At 45.3% G+C, this 18,321-nt stretch overlaps 2 protein-coding genes and 1 non-coding gene across 4 annotated transcripts in view; 2 read left to right on the top strand and 1 right to left on the bottom strand.

Annotated features, from left to right (window-relative positions):
- The window catches only part of POLR1A (RNA polymerase I subunit A), a 29,347-nt gene extending 28,233 nt beyond the window's left edge, over positions 1-1,114 (bottom strand). The window contains exons 1-2 of the mRNA XM_063401430.1: positions 915-1,114; positions 242-446 (exon numbers count right to left, since the gene is read on the bottom strand). Of these exons, the coding sequence (XP_063257500.1) occupies positions 242-446; positions 915-991 (282 nt within the window). The 5' untranslated portion in view covers positions 992-1,114. The remainder of the gene's footprint in view (positions 1-241; positions 447-914) is intronic.
- A 26-nt stretch (positions 1,115-1,140) lies between these two features.
- Positions 1,141-17,997, top strand: PTCD3 (pentatricopeptide repeat domain 3). 2 transcript variants are annotated; one of them, XM_063401437.1, is made up of 24 exons: positions 1,141-1,289; positions 2,827-2,876; positions 3,503-3,542; positions 4,556-4,601; positions 5,287-5,355; positions 5,786-5,890; positions 6,268-6,391; positions 7,018-7,136; positions 7,533-7,606; positions 7,924-8,011; positions 8,098-8,158; positions 8,430-8,512; positions 9,173-9,317; positions 9,919-9,969; positions 10,763-10,846; positions 11,797-11,825; positions 12,106-12,209; positions 12,840-12,918; positions 13,011-13,101; positions 13,708-13,793; positions 14,879-15,027; positions 15,930-15,971; positions 16,786-16,944; positions 17,420-17,997. In XM_063401437.1, the coding sequence occupies exons 1-24, from the start codon at positions 1,192-1,194 to the stop codon at positions 17,496-17,498; spliced, it is 2,055 nt and encodes a 684-aa protein (XP_063257507.1). In that variant the 5' UTR covers positions 1,141-1,191; the 3' UTR covers positions 17,499-17,997. The 2 variants fall into 2 exon arrangements, with proteins under 2 accessions (XP_063257507.1, XP_063257508.1); XM_063401438.1 differs by lacking the exon at positions 1,141-1,289 and adding an exon at positions 1,343-1,361.
- Positions 8,221-8,362, top strand: LOC134552974 (small nucleolar RNA SNORD94). Its single transcript, XR_010080992.1, has one exon. It is a non-coding gene; the product is annotated as a small nucleolar RNA SNORD94 (small nucleolar RNA).
- Positions 17,998-18,321: the final 324 nt, after the last annotated feature.

Raw genomic sequence — 18,321 nt, 5'->3', positions numbered from 1 at the left:
CTATTCCCCCCTTACCTGCCTGTAAATACTGAGTAAAACAATAGTTACAACAAAGTGTATATTTTTCAAAAGGTCTATTTGCATTGAACTATTATGACACAAAAAACTTTTTTCTACTACATTTGCTGCTATTACACTTAAAAGAGAAAACAGATCTTTGCTATTTTCAAGCACTGCAACTACCTGACGGCTCGGGCACCGCCACCCCTTTGAGCAGCAATAATTAATTCAGTGTACATACATCGAAGAACAGGGGGTTGTAGACAGTGAGAGGCAGCTCTATGTGGCCGAAGTGTCCGGGGCAGCTGCTGAAGTTCTGCATGCAGGTGGCACACACTTCTCTGGAGTCGGGCGGTCCCAAGGCCAAGTCGTACAGGCCATTTACAGCCGGATTCCCCACGTTATCCAGGTACTGAGGGTTGGTTATGGCCTTCACACTCAGTTTCCTGGCGTTGAAAGGAAAGAGTAAAAATCAACGGCGGTAAACAGCGAGTTGATATGCTCTTGTATGGTACAACTAGCATAAACATTTAGGATCTGTGTGATCTTCTCAATTGATGAAAATCTCTGACAGCATTTTGCGAATGCAATGGGGATGTGTGTATCGTTTATTTCATGATACAATGAGCAAAATAATTCATATCGCAGCAAGTATTTCTTTTACATCTCTAGCCAATCTACTAGGAATTCACGTAATTTTGTCAGCGTGTCCCCTCCAGCGGTGCGAGACTTTGTACAAAGCTCGGCTGCCGCCATCCCGGCGGCTGGGCCACGGCCCAGCCGGACCACATGTCCCAGCATGCCGCGCGCCACAGCCCGCCGCAGCTCCCCGACGCCCTGCCGCGGGGCACGCTGGGACTCGTAGTGCCCAGCAGCACCCGCACAGCTCGGGATGCGCACACATGGAGCCCCACCTGATCTCCTCGGCCGTGTACATCCCGAAGGACACCCCGACCAGCCGCCGCCATGGCACCACTTTGGGCGGCTTCATGGCGAACGAGCAACTCCTTCCCGGCCGACAGCTGGTCCCGCTCTCCCGCTGGAAGCGCCGCGCCACGGGCAGCACCACGCGGTCCGGGCTGCGGCGGGGCGGGGCCGGGCGGTACCACCACCGCGGAGGGGCGGTACCGCCCTCCCCCCCGCTGGAGGAGTGGTGCCGTCCGCCTTCCCAGAGGCCAGCGCGGGGGCAGCATGGCGGCGCGGCGGGCTGGGGCTGGCTGCTGGCAGTGGGCGCTGTGGCTGGGCCTGGGCCGGCGGTGCCGCCTCCCGGGCGGGCGGGAGAGCTACCGGTGAGGGACTGCCGCGAGGGGAGGGCCGCGGGCGGCGGCACCGGGGAGGAATCGACGGACGGGCAGCGCTGGGTGTGTGGGGAGTGAGGCGGGAAAGGCTGCGCAGGCGCAGTGCGGTGCGGTGGCTCGGCGTGGTCGAGGCGGTGCGGCAGGAGGGAGCTCCTTTGCTGGGGTTTTATCTGCTTTTGGACGCCTTTCAAGGGGATCTCCCCTGGGTTTGGGCGGCTCGGAGCCTCCCTGGCAGAGATTTTGAGCGTTTAAGCGATTCCAAGAGCTGAGTCCTACGAAAAGGCGGATGAGCACTTCCGCGGCGAAGGCTGGGGCTGTTCAGCCTGGAGAAGGGAATTTTTCATGGAGACCCCGTAACTGGCTTCCAGTATCTGAAGGGGGCCTGCCAGGAAGCCAGAGAGAGACCTTTCTTAAGAAACTGTAGTGATAGGAGTAACAAGGAATAATGAGTACATATCGAGAAATGAGTCGTTTAGATTAGATATTGGGAGGAGATTTTTTATTGTAGGGGTGGTGAGACACTGTCACAGGTTGCTCAGTGTTCGAGGGCAGGTTGGATGGGGCTTGGAGCAGCCTGGGCTAGTGGAAGGTGACGCTGCCCTTGGCAGCAGAGGTGGAACAAGATCTTAAAGCTCCCTTCCAACACCTTAATATTCCGTGATTCTATGGTTTTATTTAGGGACTGTCTCAAATGAAAAGGCCCCACTTTACTGGGTAATCATTACTCATTTTTGGGCTGACAGAATGATACTTAATCAGTTTATGAGACTTCCCAGGAGCAGCTGGAATTGTGCAGTGCCACGGTAAAGCACAGAGCTGTGACTGCACCTTACCAGCCTCTCCCTCAGGGCCAAGGTCAGTGTGCAGGCACTGAAGGGCAGAGCTGCAGTAAAGCTTTACTGTTAGGTTCCTTCATGAGCAAAACGAGTAAAAGTATTTGAATGTCAACCTTAGTTTGTGTTAAAAGCAGTAAAATGTGAACAGTGGTGAGAAGGACTTTAAGCAGTGTCTTTTGTGATACTCAGCAGTGAGTCCGTGTGTCTGTGTGCTGTGGTTCTCTGAGGAGCTCTTGCACCTCTGGAGAGACATCTGGGCATCACCAGGGCTGATTCACCTGCTTAATTACTCTGGGATTAAGTGCTGTTTTCGGCATGATCCTGTCTCTAAAGCATAAATTATCTTTTCTGGTTTAGGTCCGTGATTTTTTTTCTAAGACGCATTAGTTCATAAAAACTACTTTAAACATGTTATTCCCCAATATTAAGTAATCACAGGGGTTTTTTTGTAGTATAGTTTTTCACATGTAACCTCTTGTCTCTTGAAACAAGGGCCTTAAGAGAAGCATCAAATATAAGTTTTATGGTAATAATTTGGAGACAGTAATGGTGCAACATTACCAGTTACTCTAATGCACTCCAGTTCCCTCTAATGTTTCAGTTTATTCTGACCTGTAGTGTAGAATTTCACTGTTCTACTTTTGCTGTATGGATGTGACTGCCATAAATTCCAACCCCTGGTTGTTTTGTAGGAGCTCTTCAAGTAGCACTGCCCTTGGGAAGACTGTGGACAGTTCACAAGGTAAGGTGTCTTCATTACTGGTTCCTTGCATATGTTTTTTAATCTCCAAACAACACAGTGTGTCAGGAGATAAAGATGATGTAAACACCCCCTTTCCCCTCCTTGCATTTTCTTTCTCCCTCTCTTCATTGTGCATAAATCTTGAGGATTAACTTGATTCCTTACCTCATCCCCAGACAGCTCCATGAACCTACGTTAGGCTGTGGTTTTAAAATCCTTGTTTTAGTGCTTTCAGCTGGATCAGTTTAACTCAGCAATTTTTGTAGAGTCGTAGAATTGCTTGGATTGGAGCAGACCTCTGAGCTAGTGGAGTCCAGCTCTTAACCCAGCTCTTAACCCTCTAAACCACATCCCTAAGAGCCACATCAGCATGGCTTAAATCCCTCCAGGGATGGTGACTCCACCACTGCCCTCTTCCAATGCTTGACAATTTCTTCAGTGAATAATTTTTTTCCTAATATCCAATCTAAACTTTACCTGGTGCAGCTTGAGGCCATTTGCACTTGTCCTATCACTTGTTACTTGGGAGTAACCTTGCTGCAACACCTTGCTGCAACTTGTGGGGTCAGAATTTTCTTTGGGCATCTCTTCGTTTCTAATGACAATTTTATTGTTGTTTCTCACAGTAACTCAAGAAGAAATTGTGCTCCCACGGAGGAAAACATGGTGAGTGTTTACTTTTGGAATCTTGGAGAAAAATTCCAGTGTTAGACAGCTGAATGTAGTCTGTCCACCAAGCCTGAAAAAGAAAGCTGAGGTTCCTGTATTCCTTGCTGCAATGTCCCACTAATGGTTTTCCTGCTGATTTGGAGCTTTGTGAATATTCTTGGTTCTTACTCCCTGCAGATTATGTACACTGCATTCCCGACATTTCTTCTAAAAACACTTACAACAACTGCATTTCTAAGCATGGTTCTATTTCTTTGTAAAAGATCCCATTTGCTAAAGATCTGTAAAACCAAATTCTTTTGGCTGTTTGCATGTGAATGTGTTTCTTCCAGCAAAATAAAACTTGATCATTGATAGCTAACTGAATAAATCCTGCCTAGAAATCACACAACTGAACAAAATTTATTTTGTTGGGAGCACTTAACTTGGAATTACATGACTGTACAGCACAAATTGAGTTTATGGTCAAATGGTGGCAGCATGTAAACCTAAAGTGAGGCCACCTTCACCTAAACACTTTCACTGGCCTTTCCTTGTTTGCTGGAAACAACCAAAGTCTTAGGGTTCCACAGCACAGGAATCCTGAGATCCCTGGTTTTGGTTTGGTTTGTTTTTACTTGCTCTAACATGTCTTGTAGAGCAAATTAATATATGTATCCCTCAGAGATGCTCTAGAAGCAGCATCCCAAGGAATTATTTCTGTGTCTCTTCCCTACAATCTTCCTTTGGTAATGTGTTATAAGGGCAGGAGTAATAGCTGAAAACACAAATGCTCCTCTGGTTTTCCTCAAAACCTTTTTTTTCCTGGGGTTGTTTAAGAACTGAGACCATTTTTTCTTTTTTTTTTTTTGTTTGTGAAAAGTGTTGTTTTCTTAGTGCAGCAAAACCATTATTTCCTAGAAATGAAAATCCTTCTGGGTGAGGATAATCCTGTGCTTGTTCTCCAAACAATGTCATGCACAGCATTCAAAGTCTGCAGCTGAGTGCTAATCAAACTCCTTTGTGTTCAGGGATAAGCTCGCAGTGCTCCAGACCTTGGCTTCCACTGTGAACAGGGTGAGTGGGTCTGTGGGTCATGGGGTGGGTCAGGTTGTCCATTTTGTGCAATGCCCTTGTGCTCAGGAGGCCTTGAATTTCTCCTTTGCCATAAATGAGAGATGGGACTTTCACATCAGGGTTTTCCCTTTGGCTCAGGGTGTTTTGCTGTGTCCTTAAAGCCTCATTCATGTGCTGAGAGGGAGCTGCAGTTACCAGAGAAAGCTGCAGTGCTTTGGTAAGGCTTGCACTAACACAGGGAGCAAATTCCTTCACCGGTTCAGCTTCCCAATCTCAGTCCAGAAAGGCTTTAAAAAGTGCAGTGAGTGTCTGCTCCTGCTGGGCAAAACCTGGAAATGCTGTGATGCTGTTCTTAGATCCCATCTATCTTGAATTCTGGGAATTGAATCAAAACTTGCCAAGTCCTATCAGCTTCCCAAGACTGTTACATTTGGGGTCCTGCAGGGCACTTAGGAGGGACCCTTTGTTGTCACTATGTTAGCCTCCTTGTGTGTGTATATTGTAAATATTTTTTAAACTATTTTCAAACAAGGCTAAGCCTTTTTGAGCAAGAGGAATTTTGTAAAATGTACATTTGGAGTGGTTATAATGGAAGAATTCATTGTGCCTTAAATTCCATGAGGCAGTGTGTTGTGCCTGTAACCAGAACTATAAGCTTTACAATGCTGGGCTCTTCTTTCTGCAGGATCCTACTGCTGCTCATTACATGTTCCAGGATGACCCTTTTCTGATGCCAAGAAATGCAGTTAATTCTGTAGGTATTTCCTTTCACATCCTTCAGAGCTTCCCTCCTACCTTCTTCTAGGCTGTGACTACTCCTACCTAATTGAAGCCTGGTTTTGATTACAAAAGAAAATGAAGTAGCAGGTTGCTTTCACAATTTTCTCTGTAAAATGAGAGATGTTTTTGAGCTCAAGGTAGTAGTGCAGCATTTCAGATGTCTGAACTGTGTCACTTGACTAAGTATCAAAGAAGTAGAATACAATGGCATTTAAAGAATAGACTGGCATGAATACCAGCATTTTATGTGGAATTTTGTCCCTGTGATCCTAGTAAATTGAAAATTATACATGAGTTTAATTTGATCCCATCCAAATGTTCATTGTTAAAGAAAATGTTCCTCCTGATTTTCAGCCTTGTAATTTGTGTATTTTTCCATCTTGTTCTGTCTCATTCCTATGCAGCGTCTGTATTCGTTGTCAAAGGAGTCTGGGAGAAATGCTGCAAAATACATCATAAAGAACTTTCCTCAGTATTTTGACAAGACTTTTGCAGAGCCCAACGTACCAGTAAGCTTTCTGCTTTTTTCATTGTATTTGTGCTTTGTCAGTGAAATCAGCTGTTGAACTGTTCCAAAATGAAGATAAAAGGGTAACTTTTAAACTGTTTTGCAGACAGTATGAACACAGTACTGTTATTCCCATTATGTTTTTGTAGTGGACATTTTTCCTTGGGAATTCAGTATCACAGCAGGCTCTTGAGATAAAAGTAAGAAAGCAGTGTTGTTTAGATGTTGCTTCCTGGCACAGAAGGGAGGAGTGAGGATGTGTGTGGTCCTTCATCACCAAAAGGACTGCTGCTGCTGGGCTGCAGGCAGTGTTGGGTGAAGAGTGAGGATATCTGGAGAAGGTTTGAGCTTGTGCCCATTTCCAGTGTTTGCTTTCAGTGCCTGATGCCCGAGGCTTGCACACCTCGCACGGAGGGACTCAGTGAGGAGGCTCTGAGGGAGCGTGTCCACCTCGGGATGGTGAAGGAGGCTGTGGACATGTTTGATCAGCTCCTGCAGGCAGGTATGTGGCCACCTGCCAGCTTCTGTGAGGGAGCTCTGCTGAAATGGTGCCAAAAACACTTCACAAGCTCTGCAGACAATTGTGTGACTTTGTTGCTCCTTTCACAACTGACTCTGGTCTGGTGAAGTGGTTCTCTAGAATTACTGGAGAATATTAGCCACTGCTTGTCTGACACGTCACTTAGGTGATAAGGAAAACAAAGAATTTCTTGAACAGGAAGCAGATAAAATACTTCTGTTGGTTTTGAATCTGTTTCATAGCAAGTGAAGCATGTAAAGTGTTCTTCATAGCAGGATGTACCCTATGAGGAGTTATAAAGAACACTAGAAATTTCAGATGCTGTGTTTGCTTGTGCTGCTTCACAGTTCTGGCTGCCAGCTGTCACCTCCTTCTCCTACTTGGTCAGGAAAACTCTACCCTTTCAGTGGCTTCAGTAGCAAAACATACTCCAGTCCAGTGTTAAAATTGTCTCCCTTGATGAGTGGGTTTGTGGCAGTGCTGGTGTCACAGCAGGGTTTGGGACTTGCTGGAGAATGTCTTTGTGTTGGAAGAGAGCAAAGTGGTGTTCAGAGGTTGAGTGGTGAGCTCTTCACCTTCTCTAACTCATAAATTCTCATTTTCTGAAGGTACCCCCGTATCTCTGGAGACCACAAACAGCCTTTTAGATTTGTTATGCTTCTATGGAGATGGTGAACCTACTCCTGAAAAAGAGCAGGAAGAAAAAGAGGATTTGGAAGAGCCAGGGGTATGGAAAACTTACTGATTTGTTTTTTTATTTATTTATTTCATACATAGTGGGAGTATATCAAGGTGGCATCAAGATTTTTGTACTGTTTGCATGGAAGATGCAATGAGGTGGATCAGATGCAGTCAACATTCCCAGGAGATACTCCTGTTATAAAAATCCATGACTGATCTAGTAGCAACCATAGTCTCTGTAAAAGCTGTTAATATGTTTAATAACATTATTCTCAATCTATTTATTGCTTTCTGAATGTTATGATAGAAATTATTCTAGTATAAGCCATTAAAAACCACCTTTGGTCCATGCTGCTGAACTTGTTTTGTTAGCAGATCATGTCATTTGATGTTAAATGACAATTTAACTCTGAGAAACTTGTCTTTGCAAAAATCTCTCCAGGAGAATGCTTCAGAACAGAAAGCTCCAAAGAGACAATTTCAGAGAGGTTCACAGTCATCTGGCCCCAGATGGAGGTATAGAAAATGTTGCCTATATTCCCATATTCTGTGAGTTGTGCACTTGTATGGTTGTTAGAGAGCAGACCTGAGTGTTTTAGCAGCCCATGCTCACAGGTATGGTTACTTGTTAAATAAACCTGTCTTTGCTGATCTTCTAAAGTGTTCATGAAAATCTGGGTAGGTGGTTGTAGACTAGTTTTGAGTGTCACAAGTGTGATATGTGAATGTTGGTCTTTGGAGGTGCAGCCCTTATTTTGTTCTGCATGTTGAATCCTTCTCCTAAGGGTATCTTTTATTTGATTCTTTACATTTGTCTTGTTCATTGGTTCTAGGGAGAACAACCATGCTGAAAGGATATTTAAGATAATGCCAGAGAGGAATGCACACTCCTATTGCACCATGATCCGTGGCATGGTGAAGGTAAAGTTATTCTTCAGTGTTGGGGGATTTTTTCAGCTTTTGTGAGATCTCACATAGTGAGAGATTGTTTATTTTTGTTTTTGCAGCATGGGGCTTATTCTAAAGCTTATGACATGTACATAGACTTGCTGAATGAAAGGCACAAGGGTGAGTGTGTCCTGGCTGTACCTGTGCTTCCCCTGGCCCCTGCTGGGCCCAGGAGTTTGTTCATGGCAGTGATGATTGGCGCAGGGGTACGGACCTCAGCTGGATCATGGGAGCTGAATGCAAACCGGCAATTCCAGGGCAGCTGGCGTGTGGCTGGCTCCCTGGAAACAGGCTTGCATGAGACTTTGCCACCAACTGAGCCATGCTAGAACAAACTGCTTCCTGTAGGCTGTAAGTTGTCATTTCAAATGGATTATCTTGCATTTTCCAGCTGATGTGCACACCTTCAATGCACTGATCAGAGCAGTCCCATATCTAAAGGAGAGATTCATAGAAAGATGGGATTTAGCCAAGGTAAGGAGGGTTGAGCAAAAGAGGTGGGGAAGTGGTGAGAGTGTGGGCTCTTCTACTAATAAGGATCTGCCTTACTAGTAAAATGTTGCAGTTGTTGGAGGACCAAAAGCAAGAACTTTGTCCCCAGATACTAATCCCTGCTGTAAAGGAAGTACAGAAGTTTAAATAGAAAAGCTAACTGTGGAGGAGTGGCAAATGTGAAAAATCCAGCTTTACCTTTGCAGAGTGATTTGCCTTGTGAAAATGTACCTGATCCAGGAACTGCCTGGACAGAACGATTGGGGAAATTACTGCTGGGAGACAAAATAAATGAAGAATTTTAGATAAAACCTCTTTGAATATTAATTCATGGTGTTGTGACAGAAATGGAATTTTGAGTTTTAGTGACACATCAGAAAGGAAAAACATTATGTAACTATAAAATTGTTCCACTATGTTCTGGAGACAGTTGTCCAGGATTTATTCTCATGTAATGTAGCCTTGGGTTTTGGTTATTAGAAATTAGACTGTATTCCCTTAATAAATAATCACTTAAAGTGGAGTTGTTCACTTGAAGGGGGTGAGAAGGATTAGGTTGAGGAAATGCCATGTAACCCACCTGAAAGCTGAACTGTGATCCATAACATGTGAAGCACTAAGGATTTGGGGTTTTGTTTAAAGGAGTTCCTGACTCACATGGTTCAACAGAACGTGCAGCCAACTCTGCTGACTTTTAATTCTGTGCTGAAGTGTCTGAGAAGATGTGGTGGTGTGGGCAGAACTATGTCTTTGTTGGTACTAAAGGAAATGGAAGCACTTGATATAGGTAAGAGAACCAGAGTATTTATTATGTGCAGTGATTATGATATTCCAGTGCCACCTTCAGAACAAAACAGTTGATGTGGGGTTCAGCACCACACAGCACAGTGGTGATTCCTTGATTCCAGGGGAGATGGACTTCACAAGCCACCCAAGCCAGTTCAGATCTATAGAGAAAAAAGCTTTTGATCTAGATGATGATTTTTCCTTCCAATTAAGTATTGCAGAAACAGAGAGTATCTGCATAATTGATTTGATGTCCGGTGGGGTGTGCTTTTCCCCAGTAACATGCTTGTTGATAAGGGAAAGATTATATTCATGAGCAGAAGGAGAGCTAGCCATGAAGTATTTTTTATTTTAATGTAAAGCAGGGAAGCTTGGCTGCTCCTCCATAGAGATAGGATGCTCCAGCTGCTGGTCCAGTATTGGATGTCACCTCCCAGGCCTGTGCATGTGAGGTCTGATCCAGCATTAGGGTGGTGTGGAGAGCTGTTAGAGATGTTACAGTCAGTCTGTGCATTCTGTCTGCCTGGAGGAGCAGACTGTGAGTCAGAGCTGTGGCACAAAGCTCAGGAATGTTGTAGTAACTGCAGTGATTTCTCTTGCAGAGCCCAGCCTTGCCTCCTACGATCATGTCCTCTCCGTGTACTACAAAGGCGGTACGTGCCCCGTGGGCGTGGCTGTGAACCTGCCTTGTGTGGCAGCTGCTCTGATGCTGTTCACATGGGATGGGTGAAGGCACCTCACTCATGGATTGAAAGACAACCTTTTATGGGTGTGATCTCAGTGTTCCCTGTGCTGCCTGATTCTGCTTGGGTGGAAAAAAAGGATAACCTCATGCAGGGAGGCTGGGTCTGACCACAGTGTGTGTGATTTCATACTGTGCCACTCACAGGGATGAAATTGCACAGGGAGTTTGTTTTCCTGCAACAGTACTGTGCATGAGAGCTGTCACAAAGAACAGCTGTGTTAGAAGGCAGGAACCCAGCTGGTAAAGATCCCACACCCACAGACCTTTGGCCACAGGCAGAGAATAGGCAGAGCTGCCATAACTGCAGTCCTTGTGTTTTAAGAAATGTAAAGGAATTGCTCTGGAGTCTCTCTGAGTTTGGTTCTGGGGTGGTTTTTATTTGTTTAGGGTTTTTGTTGGGTTTATTTTCCCTTTTTATATTTTTGTTTGTTTATGAAACGCTTTGCTTTTTCCAGTGCAGCCTTCTAACAAACAAACTTCCAGGCTTGTGTGATTCCTTGCTAGAAAGCACTTGTATCTTTCTGAATCTGCCCTGCTGTGCTGTGGAAATCTGGCAATAGCAGGGCAAGTTTTAGAGCAAATCAGCAGCTGGTGTGGAGCACCACGGAAATGTTCCCAGTTTCATATTGTATTTGCAAACTGATGTTCTTCACTAAGGAAGTGCTTGGTACAACAGAGATGTGATGTTGTTTGTCCCACAGTTGATGCTCCATCATCAGACATCATTTCTGAAGTGGTAAATGAGATTGAAAACCGAAGTTTCACTGCCCAGGACCCTGATGATGGTAAGGACTTCAAGCCTGGGTGAAAAGGTAGCTGTGAATGTCAGGTAGTTTTACTCAGCTGGGATAAATGCGTGCAGCTTCCTTCTCTCATTCCCTTCTGATATTTCTGGAGACAAAGAAAGGCAAAATCCAGTGCTGGGAATTGTGCTGTGTATTGCTGCACTGGCTTGTGTGTGGAAGCAGGTGTGTAGCTTGTGTGAATAATGAGCATTTTAAGTCCATGTGATAAAAAATCCTAGGGTTCTTTACAAGATCAGCTTAAGGAGGAGCAGTTTCATGAAATGATGCACATCAGGTGAATGGCAGGTTTTTGTTGTAGGTGTCGTGTGAGCATTCCTATTTTAGTTTTTCCTAATCCTGTTCACGAAATTTCCTGAAATAAAACTTCATGGTAAGCTGGAGTGTGGGTCTGTAGGAGGGGGATATCCTGAACATCCCATGGGTTACAGGCTCGTTCTGCCATTTGTATGTACACAGCTTTGCCCTGGGAAGTTCATAAGCCTTTCTCCAAGTTTGGAAGCAGATGCAGCTTCCATCTGAAGACAGGTTTGGCAAAGAAAGGTCTCTAGACAATAGGGTGTTAATGAAGTGTTGAAAGCCACTCTTTATCAGCTTTCTTTTTGTCTTTGGAAGTAGTCAGAATGTTGTACCCCTCCATTCTTTGCTTCAGTCTTGCTAGGTGTGTTAAACTCTTTCTTTCTGTGCTCTAAGTTGTTGCTAGAAGTGTGTAAAATAGCCCACCCAAGTCACCAAGGACTACAAAGGAAGTGAAGAGCTCTGAGATAGATAGATAGACAAAGGAAGTGAAGAGCTCTGCTATATTGTCAGACTGAGCTACAGATTTTCTAATTGGACATACCTCATCCATCCCCTGGGAGTGTGGGTTAATGAGCTCTTTTATGTCTCCTTGGAAGCTTGAAGTTAACAGACTCTTGTTTGCTCCCTTTCAGCCAGCTTTTTCACCACCGCCATGCAAGTGGTAAGTGCCTCTTTCTTGCCATCAGAATTCCTTTGAGCCCCTCTTTGAGCTGTTGGAGAATTGCTTGAGTTTACATCCTGTCATACAAGATTTAGCTTTCAACATCTCCCATTTTCATCTGTGTTCATCACCTCCTGTGACTTTCTGCCATAATTCTGCAATTCTTTGCTTTACCCCTCCCTAATTGGTAATTTGCATGCCTGTGATGTGTGCATGTAGCTCTGTGAGTCCTGTGAGCTACATTTGGTAACAGCTTCCAAATCTGACTGGTTTATTGCAGTGCTGTGAGCTTAGGGAAATCAAGCTTGCCTATCAGTTAAATAAGGCACTGGAGAAGGGAGACAACTGGAAATTCTTGGATTTGGATCGGTCAAACAACTATTGGTGAGTGAAGTGGAGGTTATATTCAGCATCTGGGATGTTGTCAGCTTCAGTACAAGCTAGGATTCAGACACTGATCACCAGCTGGTTATTGTACATCCAATTTGGGAATTAGCTCCTTCATAAGAGCAGTGATTGCTTAGGATTTATTTCAGTTTGTGGCCTTTGAACTGAAATCCAGTGTCTTGGAGCATTAGTTTTATCTCAACACCCATCCAACAGCTAGAACAACCAGTTGTGGGTTCTACCATTCACTTCTTTGTGTAGGGATGTTTTCCTAGCCAGTGCACTGGGTCAAGCACTCAGGCTTGTCTTGTGAACTTGCACAAGTAGCAAGGTTAATTTGGTTCACTTCTTAATTCCAAAAGTTGCATTTGAGACAGTCAGGTACCTTAAAACTGGCATCAAGCAGCAAGATTGCTTTTTTTTAATATATTTTAAAACACAGTTCTGCCTAATGAGTTCTGCCTATAATCTAGTGTCAGCATTAAGCTGTTGTAAGAAACACTGCTGCTTTTCTGATTGCAGGGAGTGTTGCAATCAGTAAAATCAGCACACCATCATTTGCTGGTACTTCTGTATGGTTTGCTTGATCTAATCCATCACTGAATTAGGACCTTCTTTTCTCTCTAGGTCAAAATTCTTTTCGTTGTTGTGCATGATGGAGCAAATTGAGGTGGTGTTGAAGTGGTACAAAGAAATGTCATTTTCAGTAAGTGTGTACCAGGGTAAGAGCTGCAGAGCTTTTGCATGGAGAAATGGAACAGTCCCAGGTGACTGAAATGATTCTCTCCCTTCCATCAGCTCTTCTATCCAACTGCTAAAAATATACTGGACCTCCTTCAAGCACTGGATGCAGCCAACCAGTTGGAAGTGATCCCTTCAGTCTGGGAAGGTCAGTGATGGCCACAGGGCTTCAGAGGCAGTTTGTCTGACATGCCAGCAGCAGTGCAAAGCTGGAGCTAGTTTGGAAACTTCCCATTGCTTGCAGTAGCCATGATAAGGTGCAGTGCTTGCCTGTGGTATTGAATCACCTGGACCCTCTGCAGGTCCTTGGTTAAGATTGGTTATGATTTAATCTGCCCCCTCCAAAAATAAAAAGAATATGAGTCACTCCTTAATCCTCAGCAGAAGTGGTGGAGGGTTCTGGCTGCAGGGGCTGTGGGCCTCAGTCCAGCAGCAGTTGAGGACCAGGTTCCCCCTGAGGATGGGTGATTGATGTCACAGACAGTGCTCTGTGTGTTGTCCCCTCCCTGCTGTGGCAGGGTCACCACCAGGATGGTCAGTGCTGGGGGCCCTGAAGGCCATTGTCAAGGGGAGTGGTTGGGCTGTCACCCAGAAATCTTGAGACCAGCAGGGGAGGGAAGAAGAAATCAGATTCATTCATGTATTTGGATGGATTTAAATAGTTAAATTGTGTTAAACTGTGCTGACCTTATTGCCAGGCTTTGGGAACAGGGGTACCAGTCACACCCACCAACTGCTGCCTCTCTCTGAACAGATGTGAAACAGCTGGGGTTTAACAGGAGACAGGAGCTGCTGGAAGAGTTCTTGTCTTTGATGAGCAGGGACCAGCACGCCAGTGAGGTAAGGAAGCTGAAAACACCCAGGAACAGCTGAGCCCCACACAGCTGCTTGACTGCTCCTCCCCTGTGAGATGGAGGGAACTGGGACAGCAGAAGGGCAGGACTCAAGCTCTGTTACCATTTCCCATCACAGGCAGGTGTTCAGCCATCCCTAGGAAAGGGAGCCACCCCTTTCCAAGGCTCCTGGAAAGCTCTTGTATAACAGATTTTTGGGAATTCAAACACCATCACTGCAAATGCATCCCCCGTTCCTCCTTTCCCCAGCTTTATCTGCTGAGCATCACACCCTGTGGTCTGAACTGTCCTGGGGTCATCGAGGGCTGGCTGTCCCACAGGTGTCCCCTCCCAACTCTGTTGTCCCACACACCTCGTGCACCCCTAGCCCACTCCCTGGTGGGGGAGCCTTGATGATCTTGAAGCACTGCCCAGCAGTAACAAAAATATCCCTGTGTTATCAACACACTTTCCATCTTAAATATACAACACAGCCCCATAGAAAGAAAGAATAAACTGAAGAAATTTAACTCTATCCCAGCCAAAACCAGCACAGCAGCTCAGAGAGCAGAGGTGTCTCCTCAGACTGTTGATAAATGCTGTATCCCTGCTCAGTCCTAGAGATCCAGTTCCAAAGCATCTGCCACTGCAGATTCCCAGATCCATGTGAGCTTATCCAGCTAAATCCTTTGGATTGTCTTCAACCTATACAGACACCTCAAACTAACAGAGCAGGATCCCTTCTTGCCAGGGTTTGGAGAAGTAATGCAGCCCAACCAGCCACATCTCTGGGGAATAAGTTAGAATTCCATCGAACTTGGCAGAATTCAGGAATATTTGCCAAGGATTTCATTGCAGTAATTGCTTTCTCAGGCTGCAGGGTGTTGAAGGCAGGCAAGCACCTTGGAGCTTGCCTAGTGGGGACAGTTGTCCTGACAGAAGTGACAGATTTGTGTCCCAGGGGTAATAACTGTTAATTCACAAACCTAAATCACATACAGAGCAACCCTGTAGGAGCTGCAGGAGAAATTGCACTGAGAAGCTTCTGGTAATTTCCGAGGTTCTGTTCTTCACAGCACAATGTTTTCACAGATTCAGCTGGCCTTTGCCAAGTGTGCTGAGGAAATCAAAGCTGCCCATGAGCCCGCTGGGCCGGGGCAGGTCCCGTTGGAGTGGACAGGGAGTGCTCTGGGCCATGTCGTGGTGCTGTTTGCCAGGGCCGGGAGGACCCAGGATGCCTGGTACGTGTGGGCTCCGAGCTCTGGGCCTGCTGACACTGCAGCTCAGGGCTTAGTCACAAACAGCAAAAGCTAATGACCCTGCCTTGGAGTGCCAGTGCAGACAAAGGGAGGAGATAAAGCCTGCAGGGAATGTGATGGGGTGTTCTTTCTTACTATTCCTTCTTTACACCACAGTTGTCTGTCTTAAAAATTATTTAGAAATAAAATAATTTATTTTTCTCTCTGGTGTAGAGCTTTGTACAGCTGCTTTTGGCAAGGTGTGGTCTGACAATCACTTCCCTGAGCATTGCTGAGTGCCCACAACTCGCCATTTTCTGATGTTTAGAACGCTTTGGAATTCAAACTGATAAAGAGATTAATTAGTTTAATTAAATTTTTAATTAGAAGCAGGTCTAATTAAAACTCCAAATAGGCTCTTTTTAGAACTCTAATAGCTAGAATTTGCTGTCCTACATGCTCTGAACTTGAAATACAGGTTAAAATATCTAGCTTGCAGTTTAAAGTTCTGAGCTGTTTTCTGTTAACTGCAGATGTTCTGTGTACAGTGATTTATTTGAAACAAGTAGCAACAAAAGAGTATTTTAAAATACTGGAAATAGGTAGTATTTTAAAGCCACTAACTACACTTACCATTTTCTGCAGAGTTTAAGATACTTTGTGTTAAACTAATCAGTGAAGTTAGCTGGTACAGATTGCATTTGCAAAGATCCATAGGGATGGGATCCATGGGGAAGAGTTTTTCATTCATTCATTCATTCATTCATTCATTCATTCATTCATTCATTCATTTCATGAATTTGGGCTTACTTGTGTTTCAGTGGAGGCTCATCCAAGAGCTTGAATATCTGTCTGTTCCTGTTATGTTGGGTTTTTTAATTATTATTTTGTTTTCTTTTGAATAGGAAAATGATGGAGTGTTTCCAGAAAATCAATAGGATTCCCATGTAAGTATTTTTAGGTTCTTTAGTTACTGAGTCTCCCCTTTGGCTGAGATCCTGAATTTCTGTGACAGGATGAAGGAACAGTGTGGGATGAAAGGGACTATTAAAGGTCAGGTAGTCCAACTTCAGCTGTAACTGGTAACAGTGATTCCATTTACTTACAGAACATGAACATGTCTGTCTCTGTGAGCATGGCTGTTTGTTCACCCAGTGAAAATATTCCAGGAGCTTTCTGTCTCCAAACACATTGGAAGTGCAAAGTGGGAGGGGGTGAAGTCTCTGAAGTCACTGATGAACTCAGCAGTGCAGATCACTGAGCAGGACTCCCAAGCATCTCACTTCCCACAGGCTCAGCAGTGTTCCAGTATGCTCTGAACCAAGCACAGGTGTTGCACAGGTGCTGGGTTTCTGAAGAAAAGTAAATCAAATGCTAAATCTTAGGTGGTTCCCTGTTAGACTGCACCAGCTTGTTTGTGTCAGGATTCTGGAGGAGAGAAATGTTTGAAGTAGAACACAACTTGTAAGGAATAGTTATGGGTGGGTTTTTTTTAAATGAAGTTGCAGCTTTGCCCCAGTGAACACCATGAAGGGTGTGTGGTACCAAAAGCTACACTCCTAGTGGCTCTCTGTGCCTGCTCTCTTCTGCTGGGACAGGAATTCCCTAACTTACCACATGGCCTTCCCTTTGTACCAGAGGTGAAGTTCCTGGCAGGAGCAGAGAGGGACTGGTTGGTCTGAAAATGTCACCTTCTCTCCCTCTCTAAAGCACGGGCTGTAAATTAATGGGCACCTCTCCTGTGACCCTTTGCCTTTGCAGTGACAAGGTGATGGACGAGTTCTTGAACTGTGCTAAGCAAACCAATTGCCCGGATGAGGCAATTAAGATGGTAAAGCTGGCAGCATCCCTTGGGCTTCCTTCATCTCAAAGGCTGAAAAGCAGAATGGAGGAGGAATTTGAACTCTCTGAACCACAGAAGTAAGTTGGAATTATGTCAAGTTACTGCTGAAGGGGTGCAGTAGACAGGGTCTTGGAGGGGCACCTCCTTCAGAAAGGCTTCTCTGACAAAGGAGCAGACAACTGGCTTCAGAATGATGTGCTGGTGTGTTGACTCCAGCACTGAAATGGCCCCTCAGTTATTGATTCCAGGCTGTATCCAACCCACCGAGGAGGGGAGAGAATTCCCCATGGTGGGGTCAGCCTTGTGCTCTGCTCCCTCCTGCTATCACCTTTCATTCCCAGGATCTTTTCCCAGCTGGGTCTGGCTGCCTGCAGGCACCACTGCAGCCCAGTGAAAGCAGGGGGGTGCCACAGGATGGCCCTGCTTGGGGCTGCCACGTTCTGAGGGGTGTTTGAGGACAGTGGGCATTAGACAGCCCAAAATGTTCTCTGTGTTGTGTTTTGGGATCTCTTTTCAAGCAGTGACTGATGACTGATCTGTTTGACATCACAGGAAGGCTCTGGAGAGTATCAGGTGGGACAGTGACAGCAGCGACAGTGACAGTGACAGCAGTGACAGTGACCGTGAGTAGCTGTCCCTCTTGGGAATACCTGAAGGAATGGCTGCTGGGAGCTGCTGCAGCACTGAGGAACAGCCCGAGTGTTCTGACACCTCCTCACATGCCAGCTGGAAGCTGTTAGATCTTCCTGGAAATGTGGAACACAGCGTGGGCTGCCCCAGCTCTGCTCCCCAGCACCCCTGCAAGAGCTGCCTCCTGCTCAACAGCATCCCTGACGGTGGAGGGCTGCAGGGAGAGGGGTGCTGTGCACCCTGGAGGCTTCCATGGCTTGAACAAGACCTCTCATGGGCCTCCTGTCACTGAGCCTTGCACCAGATGCAATTCCTTTCCATCTAACTGCTGAACTACTTAAATACCGAGTTTAGTCTGGCTAGAAACACTGAGGTAATGCAACACTCAGCACCTGTGGTGGTATTCCTCATCTTTTTGGTGTTTGGGACAGGTGTTGGAGTGTAGATGTTAAATTACACTTTGTACAGCTGGAGCCTGTCTCTAATAAATGGCTGACATTAACCTGGCTGTGTTCTAACAATCCTTGAGCAAAAACTGGCTGAAGCAAAGTCTGCCTTTCTGTTAGAAATACCTGGGGTTCTAGAACTACAGCAGAGCAGCTGTGACAAGAAACCTGCCAGGGCAGAAATCCAGGACAGGATCTGCTCTGACACCAGTTTTGAACACAGCCTGTACTCAAAAATAGGGTTTTTTTGGTTTTTTTTAATGCTGTACATTAATAAATCACATCAGTGAATTTTGGCTTTCTTGCTCCTTTAAAGAAGTAAATTAGAGTTTTAGCTCTTCAGGTCATGGAGAAAGACTGAGCTTTATACTGCCCAGC

The sequence above is a fragment of the Prinia subflava genome, chromosome 7 (assembly GCF_021018805.1).
Source record: "Prinia subflava isolate CZ2003 ecotype Zambia chromosome 7, Cam_Psub_1.2, whole genome shotgun sequence".
NCBI classification, from domain to species: domain Eukaryota; kingdom Metazoa; phylum Chordata; class Aves; order Passeriformes; family Cisticolidae; genus Prinia; species Prinia subflava.
This window is presented reverse-complemented; position numbering and strand designations above follow the sequence as displayed.

Excerpts from the sequence above, each read along its gene's own strand:
- PTCD3 (XM_063401437.1), top strand. The coding sequence starts at position 1,192 with ATGGCGGCGCGGCGGGCTGGGGCTGGCTGCTGGCAGTGGGCGCTGTGG. Across the intron at positions 7,607-7,923 it reads TCATCTGGCCCCAGATGGAG|GGAGAACAACCATGCTGAAA; the intron begins GTATAGAAAATG and ends CATTGGTTCTAG. Across the intron at positions 9,318-9,918 it reads AATGGAAGCACTTGATATAG|AGCCCAGCCTTGCCTCCTAC; the intron begins GTAAGAGAACCA and ends TTTCTCTTGCAG.